Source organism: Periophthalmus magnuspinnatus, chromosome 23, assembly GCF_009829125.3.
Source record: "Periophthalmus magnuspinnatus isolate fPerMag1 chromosome 23, fPerMag1.2.pri, whole genome shotgun sequence".
Classification (NCBI taxonomy): Eukaryota; Metazoa; Chordata; class Actinopteri; order Gobiiformes; family Gobiidae; genus Periophthalmus; species Periophthalmus magnuspinnatus.
The window spans coordinates 7,500,379-7,523,137 of NC_047148.1; the positions used below are offsets into that span (position 1 = coordinate 7,500,379).

At 38.0% G+C, this 22,759-nt stretch overlaps 1 protein-coding gene across 1 annotated transcript; it reads right to left on the reverse strand.

The window, feature by feature from the left end:
* Window positions 1-8,240: 8,240 nt before the first annotated feature.
* Window positions 8,241-21,309, reverse strand: pik3cg (phosphatidylinositol-4,5-bisphosphate 3-kinase, catalytic subunit gamma). The gene is made up of 24 exons (XM_033989519.2): window positions 21,198-21,309; window positions 20,240-20,459; window positions 19,170-19,341; window positions 18,387-18,649; window positions 18,158-18,244; window positions 17,989-18,089; window positions 17,254-17,423; window positions 16,759-16,946; window positions 16,320-16,427; window positions 16,155-16,242; window positions 15,604-16,042; window positions 15,119-15,217; window positions 14,881-15,016; window positions 14,242-14,307; window positions 14,020-14,163; window positions 13,230-13,311; window positions 13,014-13,117; window positions 12,374-12,520; window positions 11,989-12,079; window positions 11,054-11,184; window positions 10,226-10,337; window positions 9,996-10,153; window positions 9,824-9,905; window positions 8,241-9,240 (listed from the first exon to the last, which is right to left on the reverse strand). The coding sequence occupies exons 2-24, from the start codon at window positions 20,450-20,452 to the stop codon at window positions 9,041-9,043; spliced, it is 3,381 nt and encodes a 1,126-aa protein (XP_033845410.1). The 5' UTR covers window positions 20,453-20,459; window positions 21,198-21,309; the 3' UTR covers window positions 8,241-9,040.
* Between the last annotated feature and the right edge of the window lie 1,450 nt (window positions 21,310-22,759).

Sequence of the window (22,759 nt, forward strand, 5' to 3'; positions counted from 1 at the left end):
TCTCCTTTAAGCTGTCATAAGGATTTCCGGCAGCAGCCTAGACCGGTGTGCCTGTGTATGTGTGGGAGGGGGTTGAGTGGGAGAGGTGAGGGAGGGGGAGGGGGTTGACTGGGAGGTCGCCAACGCGCTACAGGCCAAACAGAAAATCCCTCATGCATGCAGCAGGTCGGCGCCGACATGTGTTTGAGCCCAATGCCAAAACAAAATCTAAGGATATCCTAAATCCGGTTTAGATAAAGTATACTTTAATATGAAGTGTGGAAGTAAAAATGAAAAAAGACATCATGGTATTTAGTTTAGTTTTAGCCTATAATTAGACACTGGATTTGTATAGCACTTTTCAACATACTCAGTGCCTTATGTCACATTATTTATTCAGTCCAGACTCAGTGATGGTAAACTAGTCACACTGCTGCACTGAGACTGCCAGTCTGCGACATCAGCCCCTCCGACTACCACCAATGCAGGTTGGTGAAATATTTCGCATTTCTTATAAGAACACAACAACAGTATGCAGCAGAACCCCACTGCTGCACTTGCTATTCCCAGCAGTCTCATCCAATTACTAATCAAGCCCAACCCTGCTTTGCTACCGAGATCCAACGATATCAGGCATTCTCAAGGTGTCAGGGTCAGTAGTATATGTGTAATAGTAGTGTGGTGTAATACTATGTTCAGTGAAGTTGTTTGCTTATACTTTATTTTTTTAAGTACCGGTACACATGGGCTTCACAAAGTTTTTCAGTCAGGTTCATATTTTTGTTGGTATTTTTTGATTCAAATTATATGAATAAAAGAACTGAACATACAAATTTTGTGCAGTCAAATTGATTCAACAGTTGCTCTTAGATGCTCTTAGACACTGTTGCATGGTTAATTGGCAGGTTTTCATCACATTCTGATGCAAAAAGAGTCGTTTTTGTAAACCGTTTAGAGCCTGTTGCTTGCTTGTCAGAGCCCAGTATTTTGTGAGATGGCACTATAATCTGTGATGCATACCAAGATTATTAGAAACCTCACTGGGTAATTGACCTATTTCTTTTACCTTTATTGATTATTTTCCCTCCATAACAGCTTCAGTGCTTTCTATATGAGCCAGACTTACATTCAAATAGAGTTGCTTTTGTATTCTTCAAATCACAGCCTCCCTGTATACAGCATTATGTGGTCCATATTCTGTATTGTTCATAAAATGGTCCGGTCTCTTTCTCTCAGAATGGTTACATAACATCAGCTATGCTTCCCTGATTTAACATTAATTTGCAGTGACACAAAGGCCATGCTTCACACAGCGGACACTCAAAAGAGGCTTTTAGCACAGTTTGGGCCAAAGACATACAAAAGAACAACGTGTTTTTGAAACAATTAACATTTCATAACATTCAATTGACAAAACTATGGACAAAGCTGTTTTTCTCCCACCCATTATTCGTAAGGACAACAATGAGTCAAATACTCAGTGTCCATAATAGACTATTTTGTATTGCAATTAACATAAAATCAATTTGCTTGAGTAACATTCAAAATGTTCTTCTGTTAGTTTTAATACTTTTTATGAGAGGTTTCATAAAAATATAGTCACATTTTAGCAATTTAAGCTTTTAGCTTTATTTAATGCTAACAAATATACTTCAAATGACAATAAACTTTATGTTCACTATCTTTATATTCACAGCAGATTGCAATACCTTCCAATGTAATGTAGTTAAAATTCCTACCTGAGCGACCCACCGAGACAGAAGTCAATTGAATCTTATAATAAAATAATACAGTTGCTCATTCCACTGTGGACACTATGATATGGCTCACATTCTGTGCATTGACAAACCACATTCAAATCTCTTTATGGTGAAATCCCAGTGTGACAGCTGGATGGCCATACGTCACCTCTATATCAGCATTACATTGACTTATGATAAATATGCACTTACTAAATCTTAATCACAGCAGTATCGTCAATGGAGACCGTTTGTTTTCACTAAGCCATGGATCACATGGCGTAACACGACTTCACCTAAGTCCTCACATAACAACATCTGGCACATCTGGCACCGCTGTTTGGTTTACGCTCCGATCGGACAATATGGGGTTTTGGATTTGTCTTCAAAAAGCAATACTGTGCAAATGATTTGGGTAGGTAAAATAACAAAAGTGAAATGAAATTGTTTTTATAATCTGATACAGACAAATCCACAACTTGCATCAGCCCAAAGCTGTACCTCAAAATAACAGCAGTGGCTCAGTCGTACAGTGTTCACTTACAAACCCAGAGGTGCCTGCTCTTGATGTGTCATTGGGCAGGACAGTTTACTTCACTTTGAATGTGATGTCTAAGGAGTCATTGCTGGTCACAAATTGGCAGCTGCTTTGCGTTCAGTCACCTTCGAGGCAGCTGTGGCCACAGAATAAGCTTTCTCAGCCCCATCTCTACAAGTTTTAAATGTGTACAATATGCCAACGGTTACTGTTAGGAATTGTATAATGTGTGCAGCACCCTTAAATGCTTCAAAGTGCATTCAAACTGATTCAACATCACCCCTTCTCACATCTCCCAGTCTCTATATTCCACTCCTTTGTACTGCCATAGACCTTAGACATTATAATATTGGGTACTTTCAACTAGTTTGACTTGCAGAACCCTGTCAGAACTGAAGAAGCTATTTGGATGAGTGGCAAAACATATTCACTCTTTTTTGTCTTTTTGAAACTTTTGTCCGCTTAACAGGATTGAATTTTCTTTTACAATGGAATCTACTTGAAGGACTGAGGGATTACAGACACATCTCCTACTTACAGCCGACAAAACTGCCCTTTCTGCCCTATAGAGCAGAATTAGCCCCTCATATAATAGCCCCACTCCAGAGCAATCCATGCAACCCTATCCCGCGCTGCAGGAAGTGTTGACGTCTGCCCCACACTGATCTATTCAAACTCCTGTACAGTGAATGGACAGGGACAATGGGCTGCTTACTCTAGGGTGGTCTTGTCTAGTGTGTCTGTAACATGTGGAGTGATGGGGTGCTTATAATGGGAATGCATGATGTTAATAAAACATGCAATTACTATTTTGACTATTGCAATAAAGAAATACAAGGCTATGAATGGCTTGTACCTACCAAAGTAAAGGCTGAAGCCAGGGGTGGAGAGAATCGAGAGAAAACCAGGACCAAACTTTGATCGCCACCAATGTTTTCGTGAAATTAATTTCCTTATATTTTAACATACACACAACATTACAGAGCAATTGTGATGGGTGAATTCAATGAATATAGTTTTAATCCAATACCTTGTAACCATCCATTTTCTTCCACTTATCCGGGACTGGGTTGCGGGGGCAGAAGTCTAAGCAGGAACACCCAACCTTCCCACACCCCAGACACTTCCTCAAGTGGGACCCCAAGGCGTTCCTAGGCCAGCCGAGAGACATAGTCCCTCCAGTATGTCCTAGGTCTTCCTCTATTCCTTCTCCCTGTGGGACATGCCCAGAACGTCTCCCCAAGTATACTGGGGCAAGTATAATGCTAAGAATGCTAAGAAGTTGCAGTCCCTTTAGTTTGAACTGAACAATGCAGAATGGTAAGGTGCTGGACCAAAGGTATTTCTACTGAAGTGAAATAACTATTTCAAACAATTTGATGACCACAGAACATACAAGAGAAATGGCTAACAAATGACTATTTTAGCACTAACCAGAGAATCCAGATGAGGGAGATCTCCTAAACGCCATGTCTAGCGCGTGTTTCTGCTCCTCTCACTGTGCCATGCTGCTCTGTCATTCAGGCGGCCATATTGGAGTGGGCAGTAGCAGGTGGAGGAGCCTCGGTACTATCCTTAGCCGTAGGAAGCTTAGCCACATCGGGATAAACCGTCTGTCCAAATGGGAGGGAGCAACTTCTCTGCATCTTATCTCATTGGGTGCACTAGTTTAATCCCAAACAGACTGGCCCATACACTGAGTTTGGCAATGCTACAAGCACTGCCCAGACTAGATTAGGGGTTCACTATGTGCATTAATAATTGGCCTTCTTGTGCTACAAAGGCCAGGCTGAGTGAAACTGTGGGGTTTCCTTAATGCAGTTGGGCATAAACAGGAGTTTTGGCAGTGAAAATCAAACTTACACATTCTCTGTCAATAAGCAGTTCATGCCAGGTAAAGAGCTGTGTTAAATGAAATAGGAAGAACTGGCACCATGTTGTGGTTGTACAAATTCAGTGCAATTGCGTTGTCACATAAAATGTCAAGGATAAAAATGTCGTTATTGTTTTACATCAGAACTACTTCAGAATATAAAAAATATATTTACTTGTGAGTAAAAATAACATTCAGCCTCTACAAAATGCTACATTATAATGTTTTATACTAATTATACTGATACTAAGAGGAGCACAAAATGAAAGACAACGAAAAGCTCTTACAACAACAATAGTTCATTTAGGAAAGTGACCTTTTGTATAAATCATGGTCTAAATATTGCCATCCAGCTGACTGAAATGATTGCAAATTATAAACATCCCTAACATCAGATGTCACAGCGTGCATAGGATCGTAAAGTATCAGTCGACCTACTGACCCAAATTAATTCTGATAAAACCATTAGGAGCTCATGATCCATTGGTGGCTTATAGTTTAACCAGCCAAATTCCATGGTTTTCTCGCTCTTTGAGTGAATCCTAACCTCTTGTTATGTTAAGTTTGTTTTTGTTTGATTTAACTGTATACAGTTTTTCAGGCGAGAATGTATTTAATATGATGCAAAGCATAATGATTCGCTGGCCACTCAAAGCTGCATTATAATATTGTGCGGAATTATTCATTCCTTCCTCATCAGTGTGGTAACAAGTCTGTTTGTCCAATACATTAGCAGATAATGTTCTATATAATTTCCCCTATACAAAATATTGTCTAAATCAAATATTTTAAAGGAATAGTCCAACGAATGTCATTTATAGTTCACTCCAGCCCTCCACATCCTCCTCTATCTGCTCTGCAGCCTTAGCTGCTCCTAGCTGCCTAATTGCCCGGGCCGAGTGTAACTGATGCTAAATACAGATAGTGTTTTGGGTGGTGTCCGGTGTCCTGCTGTGTTCGGTCAGGGAGACTATCTGATGTGGCAGTACCCACTCAAGTGTCAGTCTCACGGGTACACATCGACCCCTTTAAATATTTAAGGTGTAACTTTAACAAGAAGGTTTTGTAATTGAGGAAACCGCCAAGAGGTCAAGTTTGGACCAAGGCTGGCCACTAAAAGGTCAAGGGTCAGATAGTTGGACACATGTGGTCAGGCGAGAGGAAATGTAGGCTAGAAGCAGAGGGAGGTGTAAATAAAAGATATTTGAACCACAGTCTCACAAACGCATGCATTTTCAGGCAGGGATCCACATTATTTTGTCTCCATGCAGATGTTGCTGCTTTGCCTGGAATGTGCCACAGTATGGCATTGAACTTAGTTTATATCAAAAATGGAAGCAAGGAGATCCCTAATGTTGCACATTCCAGGCAAAGCAATAACAATATCCATGGAGAAATTAGATGGCAGACCTTAAGTTTCATAGTGCACTTTTAAGCAGCTTGGTAATTTTGACTTTGCTTTGCCACCTTGCACTTACAGAGCACTCAAGAACGGCATTTTCCCCTGTAATCTCAAATGCACATCCAGTCTCAATCACATAAATATAAACAGGACCATATGCACAGATGTCATCCAGGGCAAAGCCACTGTAAATGCATTAAAATCCATACAGTCATCAAGCAGCTTAGACAGGGAGGCAGGCAGAAGTAGACGGAAGTGCATGACTCCCACTCATCATAATCACTGTCATAAACATGTACATTGCAGGCCTATAGCTTAGATATATAGAGAGGAGAGACCAGCTCAAACACATGCAATCATGGTATGTCATTTTTATAGAGGATTCTACTACCAATAGATTTAGTTTTTGGCTATGACTGCTTATGAGAAAGTTGTATAGTTGCTCTGGAAAACCTGTAGTTAATCCTGGATGAGCCCCCAAAATGTTGGCCCAAATAAAATGATAGAATTTGTACACTTTTTAAACTTGTAAACTTTAGGATTTTTATTATCATTCAAAACTTTTCTTTTGTTCAAATGAAGCCTGTTATATCAGTTCTGTGCTTTTTCCATTACTTTGTTCAAACAGACTCCTTGTAACTGCTTCTAATAATAAAATCATTTGCACTTGTTGTAATGTGTGAGGGCCCTTGAGCAATACATCGTGGAGACTTATGCAACAGCTCAATTAACCTCCAAAACCAGATTCTGAACTCCTCGTCACCTTTGATTGTTGAAGACAGAGTATGAGAAATCAAGTGGACTTTCTGAGAGTAAAGATTAGAAGAGCAGAGCGGTTTTAAATACATAGATTCACTTGACTGATTTCCCCTGCTGGCTGATCTGGTTCAAGTCTTCCTGGACAGAAGCTAGCGGGAATCAAAATAAATCAATGCATACAGCTCCATTTTGGGACGTCGCGCACACCTGTCAGAGGCAATTCTGTGAAGGAGAAATGATGATTGTGGAAATAAATCTGAAAACATGTTACAAGAATAAATACAGGTATATAAACAGAGCAGATGTAAAAATGAAAGCAAAGGTGTCGTATATATTCATGCAGCACCTGGTTGTCTGACAGATTTACCCTCAGTTTTGAAAGGCATGCATATAATTTAAAGCAACACTGTGTCACTTTCTGGAGGTGGCCTGTCACCTGTGTCACCCCCTGTGTACTGTGCAATATTACAGCCAAACCAACAACATTTCCATGGAGACAAGCAGGACAAAGCTCTTCTCCAGGCCAAAGTCAGTTTTGTGGAGATTCAAGCCCACACAGAGTAAGGACGTAAGATGTTTTCCAAGTTTTCCAGTGCAATAAAAAAACAAACAAAAAAAAACAACATGTTTTTATTTTCTGTATTATTTCTTTTGGCTAAAGAGTTATACAGTACTGGGATCCAGAATACACAGTTCTTCAATACTTTACAAAGATGTGAGTCTGGTCAATGATGAATCTCGCCGTTTTTCAAAATGGCCATGATTAAAAGGTGGATTAGCCAATCGAGGAAACAAATGATAAAAAATATCCCACGGGGCTGAAAAACTATGCGGATTTCTGCAGAATCAATGAGAAAAACACGAAACTCTGTTATTCTGTGAGATAAATTTGATTTTATTTGTAAATCATAGGTGACCGATGAGCTCCTTGGTTTCACATGTGTCACTAGAACAATCAACGGCTCTGATTGCATGACCACATTAGACTGGACATGGGATGCAACAGAGGGTCTGAGGACCAGACTGATATCAAGCTTTATTTAAAAAAAAATACAGAGAGATATCATTCTGGATTTGTCAGGCAAACACAGTGGGGCTTTAAACTGTGGTTTGTATATACCTATCCAACACATTAAACAAGTTAGTGTACATAATGTTCTTTTCTTTATAGGTGCAATAATATTCAACATCACCAAAAATACATGAAGTCTACAGTTTACATCTTTTGTCAATATCAAGTCACCTGACAGCAAGAAGGTCCCGTCCCAGATCTCATGGACGGGAGTTTCAGTGGATGGTCTGTTTTTCTCATCAACTCCAGCCATCTACACATACTCCTGACCTGGATCCTGGTTCAGACCTGCACTGCTCCATTGAAAAGTCATATTTTGTTTCACCCAGGAAAACAAAATGAAAATTGTCCTTTAAAAATGCTCAGTGGAGTTGTCTTCCATTACAATTTACATCACATTATGATTTTTGTGGGAAATTAAATCTGTCTTTTGTTTAATTCAACATATGCACAACACTTTTGAGAGCATCAATAATAAACTTACAGCTCCGGGGTATATCTGCTCAAAGACTCTAATCCAGTTAGTGTTAGCAATTGAAATATATGGAGCAGTGACACATTCCCACCTCCTCACAACATTGTATGATACAGGAATCAGAGCTGAATGTTGAATAAAGAGGTTTTGTTGCACAGAATATGTTTTATTTAAACTAGTTTTGCCATGTTATTTGTTTATAACTATTAAAAGATAGAATATTTGAAGATGTGTACTTAAAAAAAAATAACTTTGTATTCCCTTACAGGATCTGCAAAAATATCTCAAGTATTTTTAAATATTTTTTATAGAGCAATCAAAACAGAGGATTTACATAATGAATATTCACTTCCCATGTTTATACAAGAGAAAGGTAATAAATAGCACCCTCATGTGGTCATTGTGAGCATGTACAGTGAGTTTATTGCAATTGGATTTATTCAAATGAAATGTATATTGAAAACGGTTCACAGATGTTGTTCAATCTATGACTTGGGTTGATAAATTTCATAAACAACAGCTACCACAGAAAACATATCAAATCATTTCAGCAGGTTTCAACTTGGTTATAATTAACTTGGATCAAAATCATGACCTTAAACCGCTTTTACATAATAAAACATTTTAAAAGCTTCAGTACTTTCAGTGACACAACAGTGTAAACATAAAAAGCACTGACCAGCAGGTGCTAATGTAACATGGTAAGGTCTATGCCAATACAATGTAGCTAAATCTACATTTTTTAATTATATATTTTGCGTTAAGGTCCAGTGTCTTACTTCTCTTACTACAGTTTAAGACTTTCCTTGTTTTTTGCATCAATAAATAGCATACAATTTGACAACAATACAGTCAGGCTTTGTCAAATAGGACATAACATTAATGTTATACTTTTAACAAAATATGTTCAGAGGATTTTAAATGTATTAGAAATGTACAGTGCATGTTTTCAAATAGATTCATCATCCTGAGTTTTATAGAGACATTCCAATAAACTGTGAAAAAGTCTCAGAGAGAACTGGTAACAGTAGCTTAGCAGAATTAGCACAATTGCAGTAGCATACAGTATGCATTGTGGTAAATTATTTACATTATATTTAGGATGTTAATGCATTAAGGTCAGCAGTCATCATTATTGTAACTTAAAAGAACAGATAAAAACAACAAACTTGGACCTTGCATACTTGTTTTTGACAGTGAATCCTAAGTAGATCGTTTTTCCACTCCCTGCTTTATGCCCAGCACCAGGTGAACAAACCAGTTGATCTGAACCATCCAGCCCTTTTCTCTGCAGATCTCGATTTGGTCCAGCAGGTGGCGCTGTGCCTCGTCCTCACTACGGCCCACGGTCAGCGCCTCCCTGATGTACTCGATGTCCTCTTTACTGGTCAGCTGGGGCATTCCTAGGAGAGATTACATCCGTCAATTTATATGGAAATGATTTTAATAGTAAAATGGTAATAATAACTATCCCACATCATTATATGAGGGCAAATGATTTTCCAAATATTAGGCTCATAGAAGATTGGTGGTGCAAGAATGGAGCTAAAAGCCAGTGGTCAATATCCTTCTTTGTCTTACTATCCAATAAGCACTGTCTCACACTCTTGTTCCGTGTTTCTTTAGTTATTAAAAATGTGTTCATTAGTATATTGTCAATTCATCAGTTCTATTTTCCTGATGTAATTCTATTTTTGCCTCAATTATCCTACAGAAATATTACTGAAGATGTGAAATGCGGCAATAATTGAAAACAGATTTGGATTTCATTTGGTCAAATTTATTCAACCTTTCAGTAGATTCAGCCCAGTTCAGATTTAGTCCAGATCTTTAATCAGGTTAAGTTGAAAGGGAATTGGGGCAACCAGAGTAAATATACCTAGGTCTTGTATGGTCCACATTATAGAGCTTCATTACAAGATTTGAACAGTGAATGCCATCTCGAAAAAGACTTTCAAACAAAATAAAAGGCAGAACTCTAAATACCTGTCATAAGCATCATGGAGAAGAGGATGATCAGGAGGTTTGTGTGATGTCGAAGAGCGAGATAGGCCTTTACGCACACATCCTGAAAGAAGGACAATGGAAATTAAAAAAAACAATGTCGACTTCCATGCACATTGTCCACTGTCTCCAAATGCAATTAAGAAATGAGCACCTGAAATTTCTGGAAGTTTGCGCTGCTCTTCTTCCCTGACGTTCCCATCACGTAAAGGAAGTCTGGAGTGAGCACAAATGGCACCCACTCTTTACTAATGCCCATGAAGCTCTTGTAGTTTCCCAGGATGTGACCAAAGTCGATATGAAAGAGGTTTCCTGTGATAAATTATAAAGGTTAGACTGCTGTGTTTTTCTTATACTTGAGTCCTGCTGTCTACATGCCCAGACCTGACTCTGTGATCATGATGTTGTCGTTATGGCGGTCTCCGATACCAAGGACATAAGTGGCCACACAGTATCCTCCACATGAGAAAAGGAACTTCTCCACGGCCTGTTGGAACTGAGGCAAGACAGAATAGGTTCAATTCAAATGTATTTACTTCAAATTCAGTGTGACTTGGAGTAACCAGTTCATGTTCGATGCCGATACAGATTGTTTAAAATCCAGATTAACCAATAGCTGATAAGCTCTGTCGATCTTTTTGGGCCTTATAGGACCGATGTTGGTTATTTTCCCCAAATTATATAATTAAAATTTACTACAAACTCACCCACAGCCCTTTTTAACCATAAATCAATGTAGAGCTGTGTAGTCTCATTTTGTGTAGTAATCTGTTCGCATTTAAGTGCTCAAATTAAGCTTTTTTCATAGTCTTTTGGTCTTTCTTGCACATGGAAGGCCAATAGCTGATCCGCTAAAAAGATCAAATATCAGCCCAATTTATCAGCCAACCCATATATATCGGTCTATCTCAACTTATAAAATCAGTCAATATAAATCAAATCAAAGTCTTACACATTTTTAGACGAGAACTCTGTAATAAACACCTAGCATGTTGTCTCCACTCAAAGTCACACATCGAGCTGAGACACAAACAGTTGGTGCAGGTGTTGGAGCTAAAAGTGGAGTGTGTCAGCATAATGGCGTGGGCCACTTCCTTCCCGTCTGTCACAATGTCATTTCCTCTGAAGGCTAAATAACACAGAGGCCCAAGACAAACACACAACTATCCAATATAAAACAAAACTTACTTGGATCTGTAACTTAGATCTTACCTTGTCCTCACTGACACACTTGTCCCTGAGCCACTGGTACAGGATCTCATCTTTAAAAGCCCCTGTGCTGCCCACCACACTCTGCTGGATGTTGGCGATTGTTGTGGCATCTTTCACAATCTCGATCATCCCTAAAATAATAAAAGACAGTTAAAACATCTGGACATTACTGGTATTACTCACCATTTTCATTTAAAGGCACAATAAGAAACTTTTCTTTTCTTTTCTTTTAGATAAATTTAATTTCATATGGAGACAAGCTGGTCATATACTATATCCTCCACCAGAAAAGTTGCATAGTGCACCTTTTACTCTTTTTCATTTAAAAAAGAACATTTCTTTGCCCATTTATAAACTGGATGTAGTATCGTGTACTAGCAAAACATGACACTTTGATTTGAGTTTAGCTGTTGAATATTTTTCAGTGATTCCTGTAAACAAATCACAGAATAAAATATCCTGGCAGACCTACTCCCAATGGCTGATTTATGTTTTCAGGCTTATTAAAATGGAAATAATGCACTTCACTTTTCATTTCCTGTTCAGGCTATATATAAAATGATTATGGGTTAATTTAGCTCAGTAACTTCCTACATTTTTAATCAATAGAAATATACCTCTCCTTTAAATAAGCCAAAAGGTTAATCATCCAGCTCGAAACATCTAATCTAACCAAAATCAAAGTCAACCCCATGTATTGACAAAAGTAAAGACGGTAGTTCACTAGTATAGACCCACTAAAACCTAGCTGAAACTGATTTTCTTTCTTTTTAGAGTAAAATAATAAATAATTCCTGCATTTCCTATTTACATGTTTTTATCAAAAAAAAAAAAAAAATGCATCTATCACTTTTCAGATCATTTTTAATCCACTAAACTAAGCGAGGACTCATTCATTCATATAAGCTCCTGTTTATCTCCTGTCACACACTGACCTATCCTGTTGCCGCTGGAGATACAGCCGTATGGCAACAAGCAAAGATCCAGGGACTCGGTTTCCCAGATGGACTCCATGATCCGCAGAATCTACAGGGACCCACACACACTTATGTAAATGTTATATAATCAGTAGGGATAGTATGAAATAGATCTTCATGGAGGCTGATAGGCTCATTGAACAGATATTTGTCAATACTAATATTACAATTTTAAAATCCATAGCAAGTTCACAAATTACACAAAAATACTGCAAATATTTAAATACCAGATCAATATGACATCTGGGAACACCCCCCGATATCACTGATACTGTTAGTGGAACCTATATATCACCCACCCCCAGTACAGACTAGTTTAACATAATGGTACTGAATCTCCCACCTGCAAAATGAGCATGTCCTGTCTGAGGTCGTCCCCATCCTTAAATATGATCCCGATGGGGTCTTTACACAGAGTGGTGGGGTCAGCTCTTTTGAATTGTAACCACAACGGCTTCTTCTTAGACGCCATCACTTTACACTGTTCAATCTGCAATAAACAAATGACAAGTGAATCATTACTAAAATAAAAGCTACTGCATCTCATCCTCACTGATATTATATAGAAACATACACAATAACATTTGTTCTTTATTGCTGATATCCAAAAGTCTTTGTCATATACTACAACTATCATTTTTAGCCTTTTGTTACATTGGTTTTACTCATTATTTCTCCTTGGTAAGTATTTCTATTTAGATCTGGTGTTTTATTTTTTATATTTTTATATTACCATCTACATACTGTATGCTTTCTCCTTCGTGGGACAAGTAAAGGCTTTCTTGTCTCATTGTATATATTGTCACAAAAATATGATTTAGTCCTGATTTAGGTATTCCACCTGGTCTTTTTTCCTTGTTCTAAAATAGTGTTAAATGTTGACTGAACTTTAATTTTCATTGCATGTCTGGACAATTACACAACTTCAATTACATCTTTGCCTCTTTCCCTCATATCGTGCCTTTAATAGTATGTATTCTCACCAGTAACGCTCCGGCCCTCAGCCCTGGGTCATAGGGCACTCTGAAACTTTCTGGTAACCCGGACGACTGCAGCGCCTCCAGTTTCTGACGCAGCTGAAACACCACTGACAGAAAGCACACAACATTGTGTCTCCACAGGGACTCTTCACATTTACTAACAACATGACCTAAAGCTCCATGGCTGTGACAGTGTAATGATAAAATATAAGTTTTTACCTTGAGCGGTGATATCATACTTGTCTGCTGACATGGCCTTAACCTCACGAGCCACTTTCTGCAAAGCCTCCGTCATCTCCACCTGAAAGCAGAAAATGTTATATTTGTACATATCTTGAGAAATGTGTTTATTCCCAAATAATATATATTTTTATAAATCAGCAATATTTTTTTTTGATGGCTTCACTTAAATGTTAATGTATTGCTGTTAATGTAACCTCGTTTGTATGTGACACTTGGTTGCTATGCTGACAAGTTGATGTGAAGGTTTTATTCTTCAGTTACTGGTAATAGTAGCCAGTAGTTACTTGCTCTAGTGAGTTGAGACTGCTGTTATTTTGCTCTTGTTTTAGAGTGCAGTAGCCCTTGTGTTCAGAAAATAAACAACCAGAATTCAATATGCAATGTTTAATGCAATGGTATCAAACTTGAGGGTGGGCATCCATATATAAAAGAGATCATCTTGTTTGATAAAAATGTGTCTTATTATATAAAAAACTCAAATGTATGCCTGTTTGTAAGTATTTTAAAGCTATAATGCCTAAAACGCTATCTTGTATGTTGTCATTGTTGAGAGGGGCAAAAGCACGATTTATTTTGTCCCAATTTTAAAAAACGATTTATTTTTTATTTAGCTTTTTTGCGCTGTTACTAGAACTTTTTTGTGCCACCAGTGACATGATAATACCACTTATGTCCCTGGTGAATTTCAGTTTGACAGGCCTGGTTTAGAGTTACATGCTGGGCATTTGGATCAGTTTGTTTGTTTGTTTGTTTGTTTATTTGTCACCTGCTTCCTGAAGTCGAGCAGCATGGCCTCCCCACAGCCCCTGAGATAGGCCTCCAGCAGCACAGCGTACCTCTGCTGATAGTGCATGGACTGAGCGATCTCACTGCGCAGGAACCAGAACAGGAAATGTCCAATACGCTTACTCTGGATTCAGACACAAGAAGAAATGCAAGGAACTCACAAAATATGTAACTGTGAAACTACATAATAATGATCACTTACCCTCAGAGCTCTTTTCAGTAGAAATCTGACCAGTGCACTGTCATGGTAGGGCTCAAACTTCACAGCCTAAAAACAATGGTACAAAAACAAAATTTTAAACGCATAGTACATTCATTTCCATTTAAATGTGTACTGTGCAACTTTTTTTGGTGTAGCTTATCTGGACCAGGTCGAGTTAGAAGTGAGGTCTGTGGAGAGGAAAGCAACCTCATACGTGCACGATAAGTTTAATGCCATACTTTGGAACAATTTAGGCAAAGCAATAACATATCCATGTAGACAAACAGGTGGCAAAACCCCCATCAGAAAAAGTCACATTGAGCACAAACACCTGAATACACATTTTTTTAATAGTGTGTTATGTAATTGGAGGCATTTGTAGATTTCAAAAGGTTTGTGTTGACCAAAAAATTAATGAATGAAAATACAGTCAATACAGTATGAGTTTCAGCTTCCTGTTTCTGGCAACATACTGAGTACTTTTCATTCAAATGACAGGATGTACAGTTTTGAATTGTTTATTGCTATGAAAATGGTCCTAATCTGTCATCAACCTGAATATCATGGATAAGGAAGAATATATGAATTCATAATATGTTTTAATAGTCAGAGATGCCAAAAGCTGCTTCAACCACAGACCTGTACAAGCTGTAGCAGATATCGGAGCACGTCATCATCCTCCAGTGTCTCCAGTTTCCTCACAGCCATAGAGCGAACCTGAGCGTCCGAGTAGTGACAGTCCAGCAGCTGCATGGCCAGTCCTACGTCCAGACCACTGCAAAAACCACAGTACATATGAACCTAGGCTATATATAGGCATGAACACAGAGAGATGATGACAGAATATAGAAGAGGAGTACAGTGAAAGTGATGGTACCTTGAGTCCCATGCACTGCTGCGCTCCAGCAGTCTATGTGTTGCCAAAACGTCCTCTTGTTTACCCCACCGGACTGAGCCCAGCAGCTTTGGGTATGCCCTGAGAAGAAACACAGACAAACACAACTCCTCAGACAAGTAAGACCTTAAGTTATTGGCAAGATGTGTCAAATCTCCACATTTAGCAAATAATAATATAAAAATGAAATCAAAAGAGATGGAAAAAAAACAGCAAAATAGTGCCCAAATTGTCAGAATACTTTTGAATGAACGCTAAGTGTAATATTAAGCTTTCAGTGAGTTTAATAGAAAATTATTGTGATGACAGTCCCAATCTATAAACTGTGCTAAAAAAGCTAATGTACAGAGGCAATAACTTGTTGGTGCACATCTACTTTTACAATACAAAGTATTAGGAAGTCTGATCAGTTTAAACATTATGAATATAAAAAAATCTTTTACATTATAAATTCCACTACCACATACCTGGGATGCTTCATGCACTCATGTCTGAAGTGCCATAAGAGCTCCTTGTCTTCTGGACTCAGTGGGTGTAGGGGGTCTGTGCTCACTATAGCCTCAAACTGTTTCCTGAGATGATTAGGCATCTCCCTCTGCCCTCTGACCCCTCCCTCCCCCTCTTCTCCTCCCCCAACATCACGTGCCAAATCTTTGCCCATGTCTCGACTCTTGGGCAGTGCTACGGGGTAACAGTACTTGTCAAGCAGTATTGCAATGGCCATAGATGAAGCTTTATCGGGGTTGGTAGCGGAGGTTAGCTTGTCTGCGTTAATGCTACTGCTGCTCTCCTCGTTCTTCTCGGGCATCTTCCACATGTGAAGGATGAACTCGCCCTGGCGCAGCAGAGAGCGGTGGTCGATCAGAAGCAGGTTCACGTAGTACAGCAGACGATTCTTGGACTTTCCTTGGAGACAAAACAGAACATTTTATTTCAGTGGTTCTCAAATGTTTCTCACTAAATAAAAAAGTCTTATTTCATAAGTTTATTAAGTTTAATAATCTACATAAAGATATACCTTCACGGCTGGCTGTGTCAGATGTATTGTCTTGGTAAGAGGAGCCAGTCTTGGAGTTTGGGGTCTGGATTTGTTTCCCGCACACAACCTGGATTATACAAAATTAATTCTACAATTGGAGTCTGGAGTGTGCAGGCTTAATGAGAATAAATATTATGAGTTCACCTGGAGGTTTAGACGTGCCCCTTTAGGCAAGTCCTTGATTTTAATACTGAACTCCAACCAGCAATTCCACAAAACTTCCTCTGTGAATGGCTTTGAAGTTGTTCTTTCCTGAACAATACATTTAATTTGGATAATACAAAGTTAGTGGAACAAGTTAATGAATGAATAATTATTACATGAGCATGTCTTGCACATGCAGCTTCAAAAGTGGTGACCGCAACAGTAGTGTGAGCGGCACACCACAACAAAACCAGAGTCACAACTGGACCGGGAGCAGTCTAAGCGAGGTGTTACGGACATGGGGAGCTGGTGGTACTTAGTTCAGACCGTAAGGTCTAGTTCTATAGTCCTAGCTAAATCATGTTTAGCCATTATCTAGTGGTTAAGTTAATTTGATGTAAAATAAATACAGTTGAACTCCCTGGTGTATGTATGTTACCTGAGCGAGGAGCTGCTGTCCATGAAAGATGCTAGCCTCAATGTAAACGATGAGCTCGGAGGTTTTGGGCAGAGTAGGAATGTCGAGGCCCAGAATCTTCACCCTAAATTTCCTGTTACAGTCCCACATGGAGATGGTAAAGACCCGCTCATGGTCCTTCTCATCGATGGTCAGTTGCTCATGGGTGCCTTTAAAAACATTATACTTCTATTATTCAATGGAATAATAGAAGTATTATTCCATTGAATATTATAAATAACTGATCGCTTTTTTGTGATTAGTTATTTATAATTTGCATAATAACAAATAAAAAGATTCTATTTACATACTAACATGTGAAAACACTCAATCAGCTAATCAGTTAGTTTATCTAACTTTTTCCATTTATCAGACAATGGTAGACAGAAAGACACAATTTAGTAAACTTTTTTTTTTTTTTTAAGTTTTACAATTTTAAAAGAGTGACTCAATTAAGAGAAACAAAAAAAAAAATACCTGCAACGCCAGTGCAGTCGTCCACTTGTGCCCAATCCTCTTTTTGGACCACATCCAGGTCTGGTTCTGGGGGCATCTCTAAAACCAGATGGATTTCTTCTCCGTTTTTCAAACTCTGTCGAATCCAGTTAAAGTTCTGCAGAGGTTTGTCTCCATACAGAAACTCCTCCCTGTGGCACATAACACTTATGCTTTTATTGTTTTTATGATTTTAAAGAAGACCTATTGCGCTTCTGTCTGCTATATAGTTATAATCTATGACATTTGCACATTTAAAACCACAATATTTTCTAAAACGACTTTAAAAAAAAAAAGAAAAAGTCAATTGACTTCCGTCGTCGAAAACGTCATCACAATAAAGAGCCACGTAACTGTCAACCCCCTCTTAGGGATAGCTGCAGATCACACTAACGAGTATCAGATTTTTCTTCATTTGTACCAAAATGATTACGCAACACTGCAAAATCTTATGTATATCATTAATTAAGAAAATACAATTGGAGAACAAATTAAATAGAGAGCAGTGGGCATATGCCGGCGGTAGTGAAAACGGGGATTGATCAGCAATATGGCATGTTGAAAATATGGAACTGAAGATTGCTCAAACATGGAAGAATCACTCCAAAAACAACTTTGAGAGGGGTAACAATGGTTAACATGGTTAAAAGATCTGAAAGGTCAATTTTGCATAATAGGTTTGCTTTAAGAAAGACTTAATAACGATGGTGACTGTACCTTCCACAAACACGTAACACATAGTCATTTTCACTCATGTTTTCTGGGATGCCCAACAGAGCTTTTTTGTTTGCAGTCTTGGCAAAAAAGCTGGAAAGTACCTAATCGGGATAGAAAAAGGTCAGAATAATACGCACTAAAATAGAAATAGTGTGAAGCATAATCATACCTGCTCTGGTGTGTCGTCAATAGAGACTTTAATAGTTTGGCTGACAGTTCGGATGTGAATGACCACCAGGATAAAGCCGTTACTGACCTAAAATAGAAAAAAAATATGTTATGCACCTTTAAAAGAATTTTGATCACTGTATAGTTGGTTATCCTCTATTGAACCACACAACCTTATTACCCCAGGTTCTTTTGCGACCATGGTGCTAGGTAAGTCATCTTCTCTGTACCTTGCTGAGGAGGTGTTGGGGTAGTGGTTTGCAGGTGACCCAGGGGTCCATGCAGTAGAGGCGGGGGTCCCTGTCGTTCAGCTCGATCCTGCGTGGCGTCAGCAGTTTCCTCCGTGTGAACTCCAGCTCGTCATCGTGCACGTTACTCACATCGGTGACGTCATAGCCCATCAGCTGGTTCAGATAGCGTTGGTACTGGATCGATTGGTCTGTGGGCTGTGGCCGCTGTACCATCTGGATACGTCCAACGTCTTTCTTCAAAGCTTTCATAACACAAAAGAATAATCCATACTTTATAATGACCTGGCCCTATACTTGCTTGTGAAGAAAGATAAGCTTAATGGCAAGTAGTAAAACATTCCAGGAGATTCCATGGAGACAAACAAGTAGTGTACCCAGGGGAGTTGCCAGAGTCTTTTGTTTGGAGGAGCTATGACAGTGATTCAATGAGCGTGCACATTTAACAAGTTAATTTAAATTTGAGTTGCAGTTTTATATAACTTTAAGTCTAGTTAGCGTCTGTAATGATTTATAAAACTTAATATGGAATTATTTTTTATTGTCTCATTTTGCACTTTGTGGTCACCATTTGAACACGAAATTGAATGTCCAATGAAAATGGGGCAAAAATCTTGTGGAGCTATGCGGTTGTATTGGCTGCTCTAAGGGAGCCTAGTGCCCCTTAGATTTTGACCCATATTAAATAAGTTGGTACTAGTCAGCAAACTCAGCACATCTGAATATCCCTGTTTTAGTAGACATACGGTTTAGCATGTCCTGTACCTCTCCAGTAGCGAATGCAGTCCAGGGTTTGGAAAACTTGGTGTTTGTCGTAGATCTCACACACAGTGCCTTTCTTCTGATACAGGAGGATGCAGTGGTCTGGAGAAAACCTCTGGTAAAACTCCGGACAGAGATTTGATGTCACTGCTTTCAACCACACCTGGGCTTTAACCTGCAGAAGCACAAATAAACAGAATACACTGAGTAGAATACAATGTTAGTTAGTTGTCGCTTTTACTGTGATGACTCAATAATTTCAAGAACAGTGAAGTTTTGAACAAGACAAAACTTAAATATAATTATTATTAGATGTTTGTTGCTGCTAATGTACATTTGTTATAATAAACTGCATCTGTATATTTTAAAAGAAGAGGAAGCAAATGTCAGAAATGGATGGACAAAATGACTAAGAGTGAAGACACAATTTTTACTTTCAACACTATTTGCATATTGCTCCTATTATAGACGCTGTTTGCTAAAAGTTTGCATATGACATAATTTGTTTGTCTTTGATATCTATGAGGCCGGGTAAAAAAATGTTGTTATACAGAGGAAAGTAATTTATTTCATATAATGTATTTTTTCCCCTTTAAAATAATATATTTCAAAAGAATCAATACCACCCCAAAGATTCATAGCTTCTCTACCCTAAATTAGAACTAATAAAGTATATCTCTGAACACATTGTTGCCAATCTATGGTTAACTTGAGCTACCATATCATTATATTCACATTTTCTTTTAGATCAATTCATCGGTAGGTTGATTTTGTGCTCTTAAATACACAATATGCAGTTTTCCTCGTGGAGGGTCTACAACCAGCTTGTATCCATGAAGATATTATTGTTTTGCTTGGAATGTTACAGAATGGCAAACATATGTATCTTTATCCAATTACAGGTAGTTTGCACAAACAAACATGGACGCTGGACAAGTTTAATGCCTAACTGCGGAAGATTCCAGACAAACACAACATCATCCACATTATTAGCAGAGACAAGCAGGTGGCAGACTCTACACTAGAATAGTTACTTAATACATGTTTGGTATGTTATTAGTACTATGTTATACCTGCTCCACAGTCCAGTTGCCAGCCACCTGAATCTGCAGAGTGTCAGGACTGCTCCCTCCGCGTGCCGCTGTGGGCAGTACAAACTCCACGCACACTTGGTCCATGGTCGTGTGGGACAGAGGGCAGATGGGCTTCTTCCTCCTCCTGTGTCTGGGGTCACGTATCACTACAACCTCTTCGTCACTCAGCTGCACCGGCTGCTCCCGGTCCATCACCTACCTGTACCACAACCATCAAAAGTGCACAGTTTTAACAATAAATGACCACAAACAGGTCTAGTTGCAGATCAGTAGATTAATGTGATTTTCCTATACATGAGTCATGCAGCCGAAAATTGCCTGCCTATTTGAATAACTCAAATACGACACTGTGTTATATGTGAATGTATAATAACAATAACACTCCAACAATGAAATATTAAGAATGCAGCTATAAATGTTTCCCTTCATATTTTGTTTGTTTGATTTTGTTTGATTGGATGAAATTGTAAAAAAAAAAAAAGCTTATAGCCACAGAAAATGTCAGTATACACTATCTATTAATTGGCATTGTCATTTAGGCTTCTGAACATTAGTAAATAGGGCAAAATAAGTTATATAAAGTTACATAAATTTCTGCAGAGACACAAAATTGTTCTTTATTTGATGCATTAAGAAATAGACAGCTGTCGTTTCCGTTATGCTTCTTTTACATCAGTAGGGGAAGTTTCCAAAAGCAGGAAGCAATACTAGACAAGTTTGTAGCAATAACAACTCTACAAGCTCTTGATGTTCTAATACACATCACACACGGAGTTAGCTTTATAGTTGCCATAATAAATACAGGAGTGACATGATGAAAAACTGAAAACAGAAATATCAGCTGTCTATGCGCAATGTAACGGTCCGGTGCGAAACTACTCGGAAACAGTGGCTATTTTATGTAAAAAGAAAAACACTTCCATTCCCCAAAACTTACCAGGGCACATGGACGGAGAAGGCATTGAAACGAGAGGAGTGGAGCAAAGATATCAGCATCAGGGCTACAGGGGTGCGATCGAAGTTGTTTACAGAAACAGAGACAGTTCCACAGTCTCAGTGAGGTGAGGTGAGGGGACAGGGCAGGACTTTTGACAGGAAAAATGTCAAGTTTAATGAACCATACCAAAGCATCCGGTTTTGACCTTTCAAAATAAAACTAACTGCACTAACAAAGAATGCATTATCAATATTTTAGATACAATAAAAAAAAAAAATCATGCAGATTTTCTGAGCATGTTTTCTCGTTCATCGTTATTCCCCTCCCTCCTTTTGCATTTGCATTCAAGAGCGTATTTTTACAAAAAATAACCGGATGTACTAAAGTGTAGCTAACTTTGATACAAAGTTTCAATAGTCTAGTAATTGGCTATGTATTACAGTAAACAAATGAGTGTTTTTCCTCTAACATTAACGCTAATTTTTTCTTTTTATATTCCTATATTCTATTCTATATTTTATATTCTCTGTTGACATCCTTTAAATGTATTATCTAAACAAAATGGCCTGGGTGCTTTTCTAGATCTATGTAATTCTTTGTTATTGCCACGAGATGGTGGTAAATGAACACATTATATTGATGCTTTCATGTTGTGTTAAAGATCTATATAACGAGGTCAAAAGGGTATTTATTGCAAACAGAAATATTAATTTACTCGATGTGTAATGATACGCTGTTACTGGCTAACTTAATATTTAAATCAAAATATAGTGTGCTAATGTTTGTAAGCCTATCATTTTCCAGGTTTATAAGTTATTCACCTTTTAGAGAGGTAGGACATTAGAGACAATAAATCATTACAACAATGTATCTCAAACAAAATATTTTATTTCAAAATATGGCAGTCTTGTTAAAGTACAGTATTAAATAGGCCTATATTTTATTTATAATGTAACCCAAGCATGATGAAAATAACTAAAGTGCAAGTGTTTCAATACAAACAAAACCTCTGGTTGTGATAGGGTTGTAAAAGGTGATATTAGAACCTAATGTTCAATAAATGAATTGAACTCTTCTCAATTAATCTGAAACACTGTATTGTAAATAGTGCAAATCCAGTATTATTTAATACAATGAGAATTTTTTTAACAAGATAATTTTTTATATTGAGTTATAATAATTATTAACACATATGATAATGATGATGATGATGATGATGACGATGATTATTATTATTATTATTATTATTATTATTATTATTATTATTATTATTATTATTATTATTATTATTATTATTATTAAACTAGTCAAATTTTTTAGTCACGTTTTAGCCAAGTTTTAAACTTGAGTGAAACTGGGGTCAGGCACCCTTACAACAGAAAACAAAACTGTACTGTGTAACTCTCGAGTCAAGTGATCCAGTGTGGTGTTTCTTTTAAAGAAAAAAGGAAGACAAACTTATTCATGACATGCTATATTAACAACCTGAATGCAACCATGTCAGTGTGCTTTACATTAATGCTTCTGTACAATACAAGAATATATTAGCTCTGCACTGGGAT

Excerpts from the sequence above, each read along its gene's own strand:
- pik3cg (XM_033989519.2), bottom strand. The coding sequence starts at position 20,452 with ATGGACCGGGAGCAGCCGGTGCAGCTGAGTGACGAAGAGGTTGTAGTG. Across the intron at positions 16,043-16,154 it reads TGACACAGCCAGCCGTGAAG|GAAAGTCCAAGAATCGTCTG; the intron begins GTATATCTTTAT and ends TTTGTCTCCAAG. Across the intron at positions 12,080-12,373 it reads AGGACATGCTCATTTTGCAG|ATTCTGCGGATCATGGAGTC; the intron begins GTGGGAGATTCA and ends GGGTCCCTGTAG.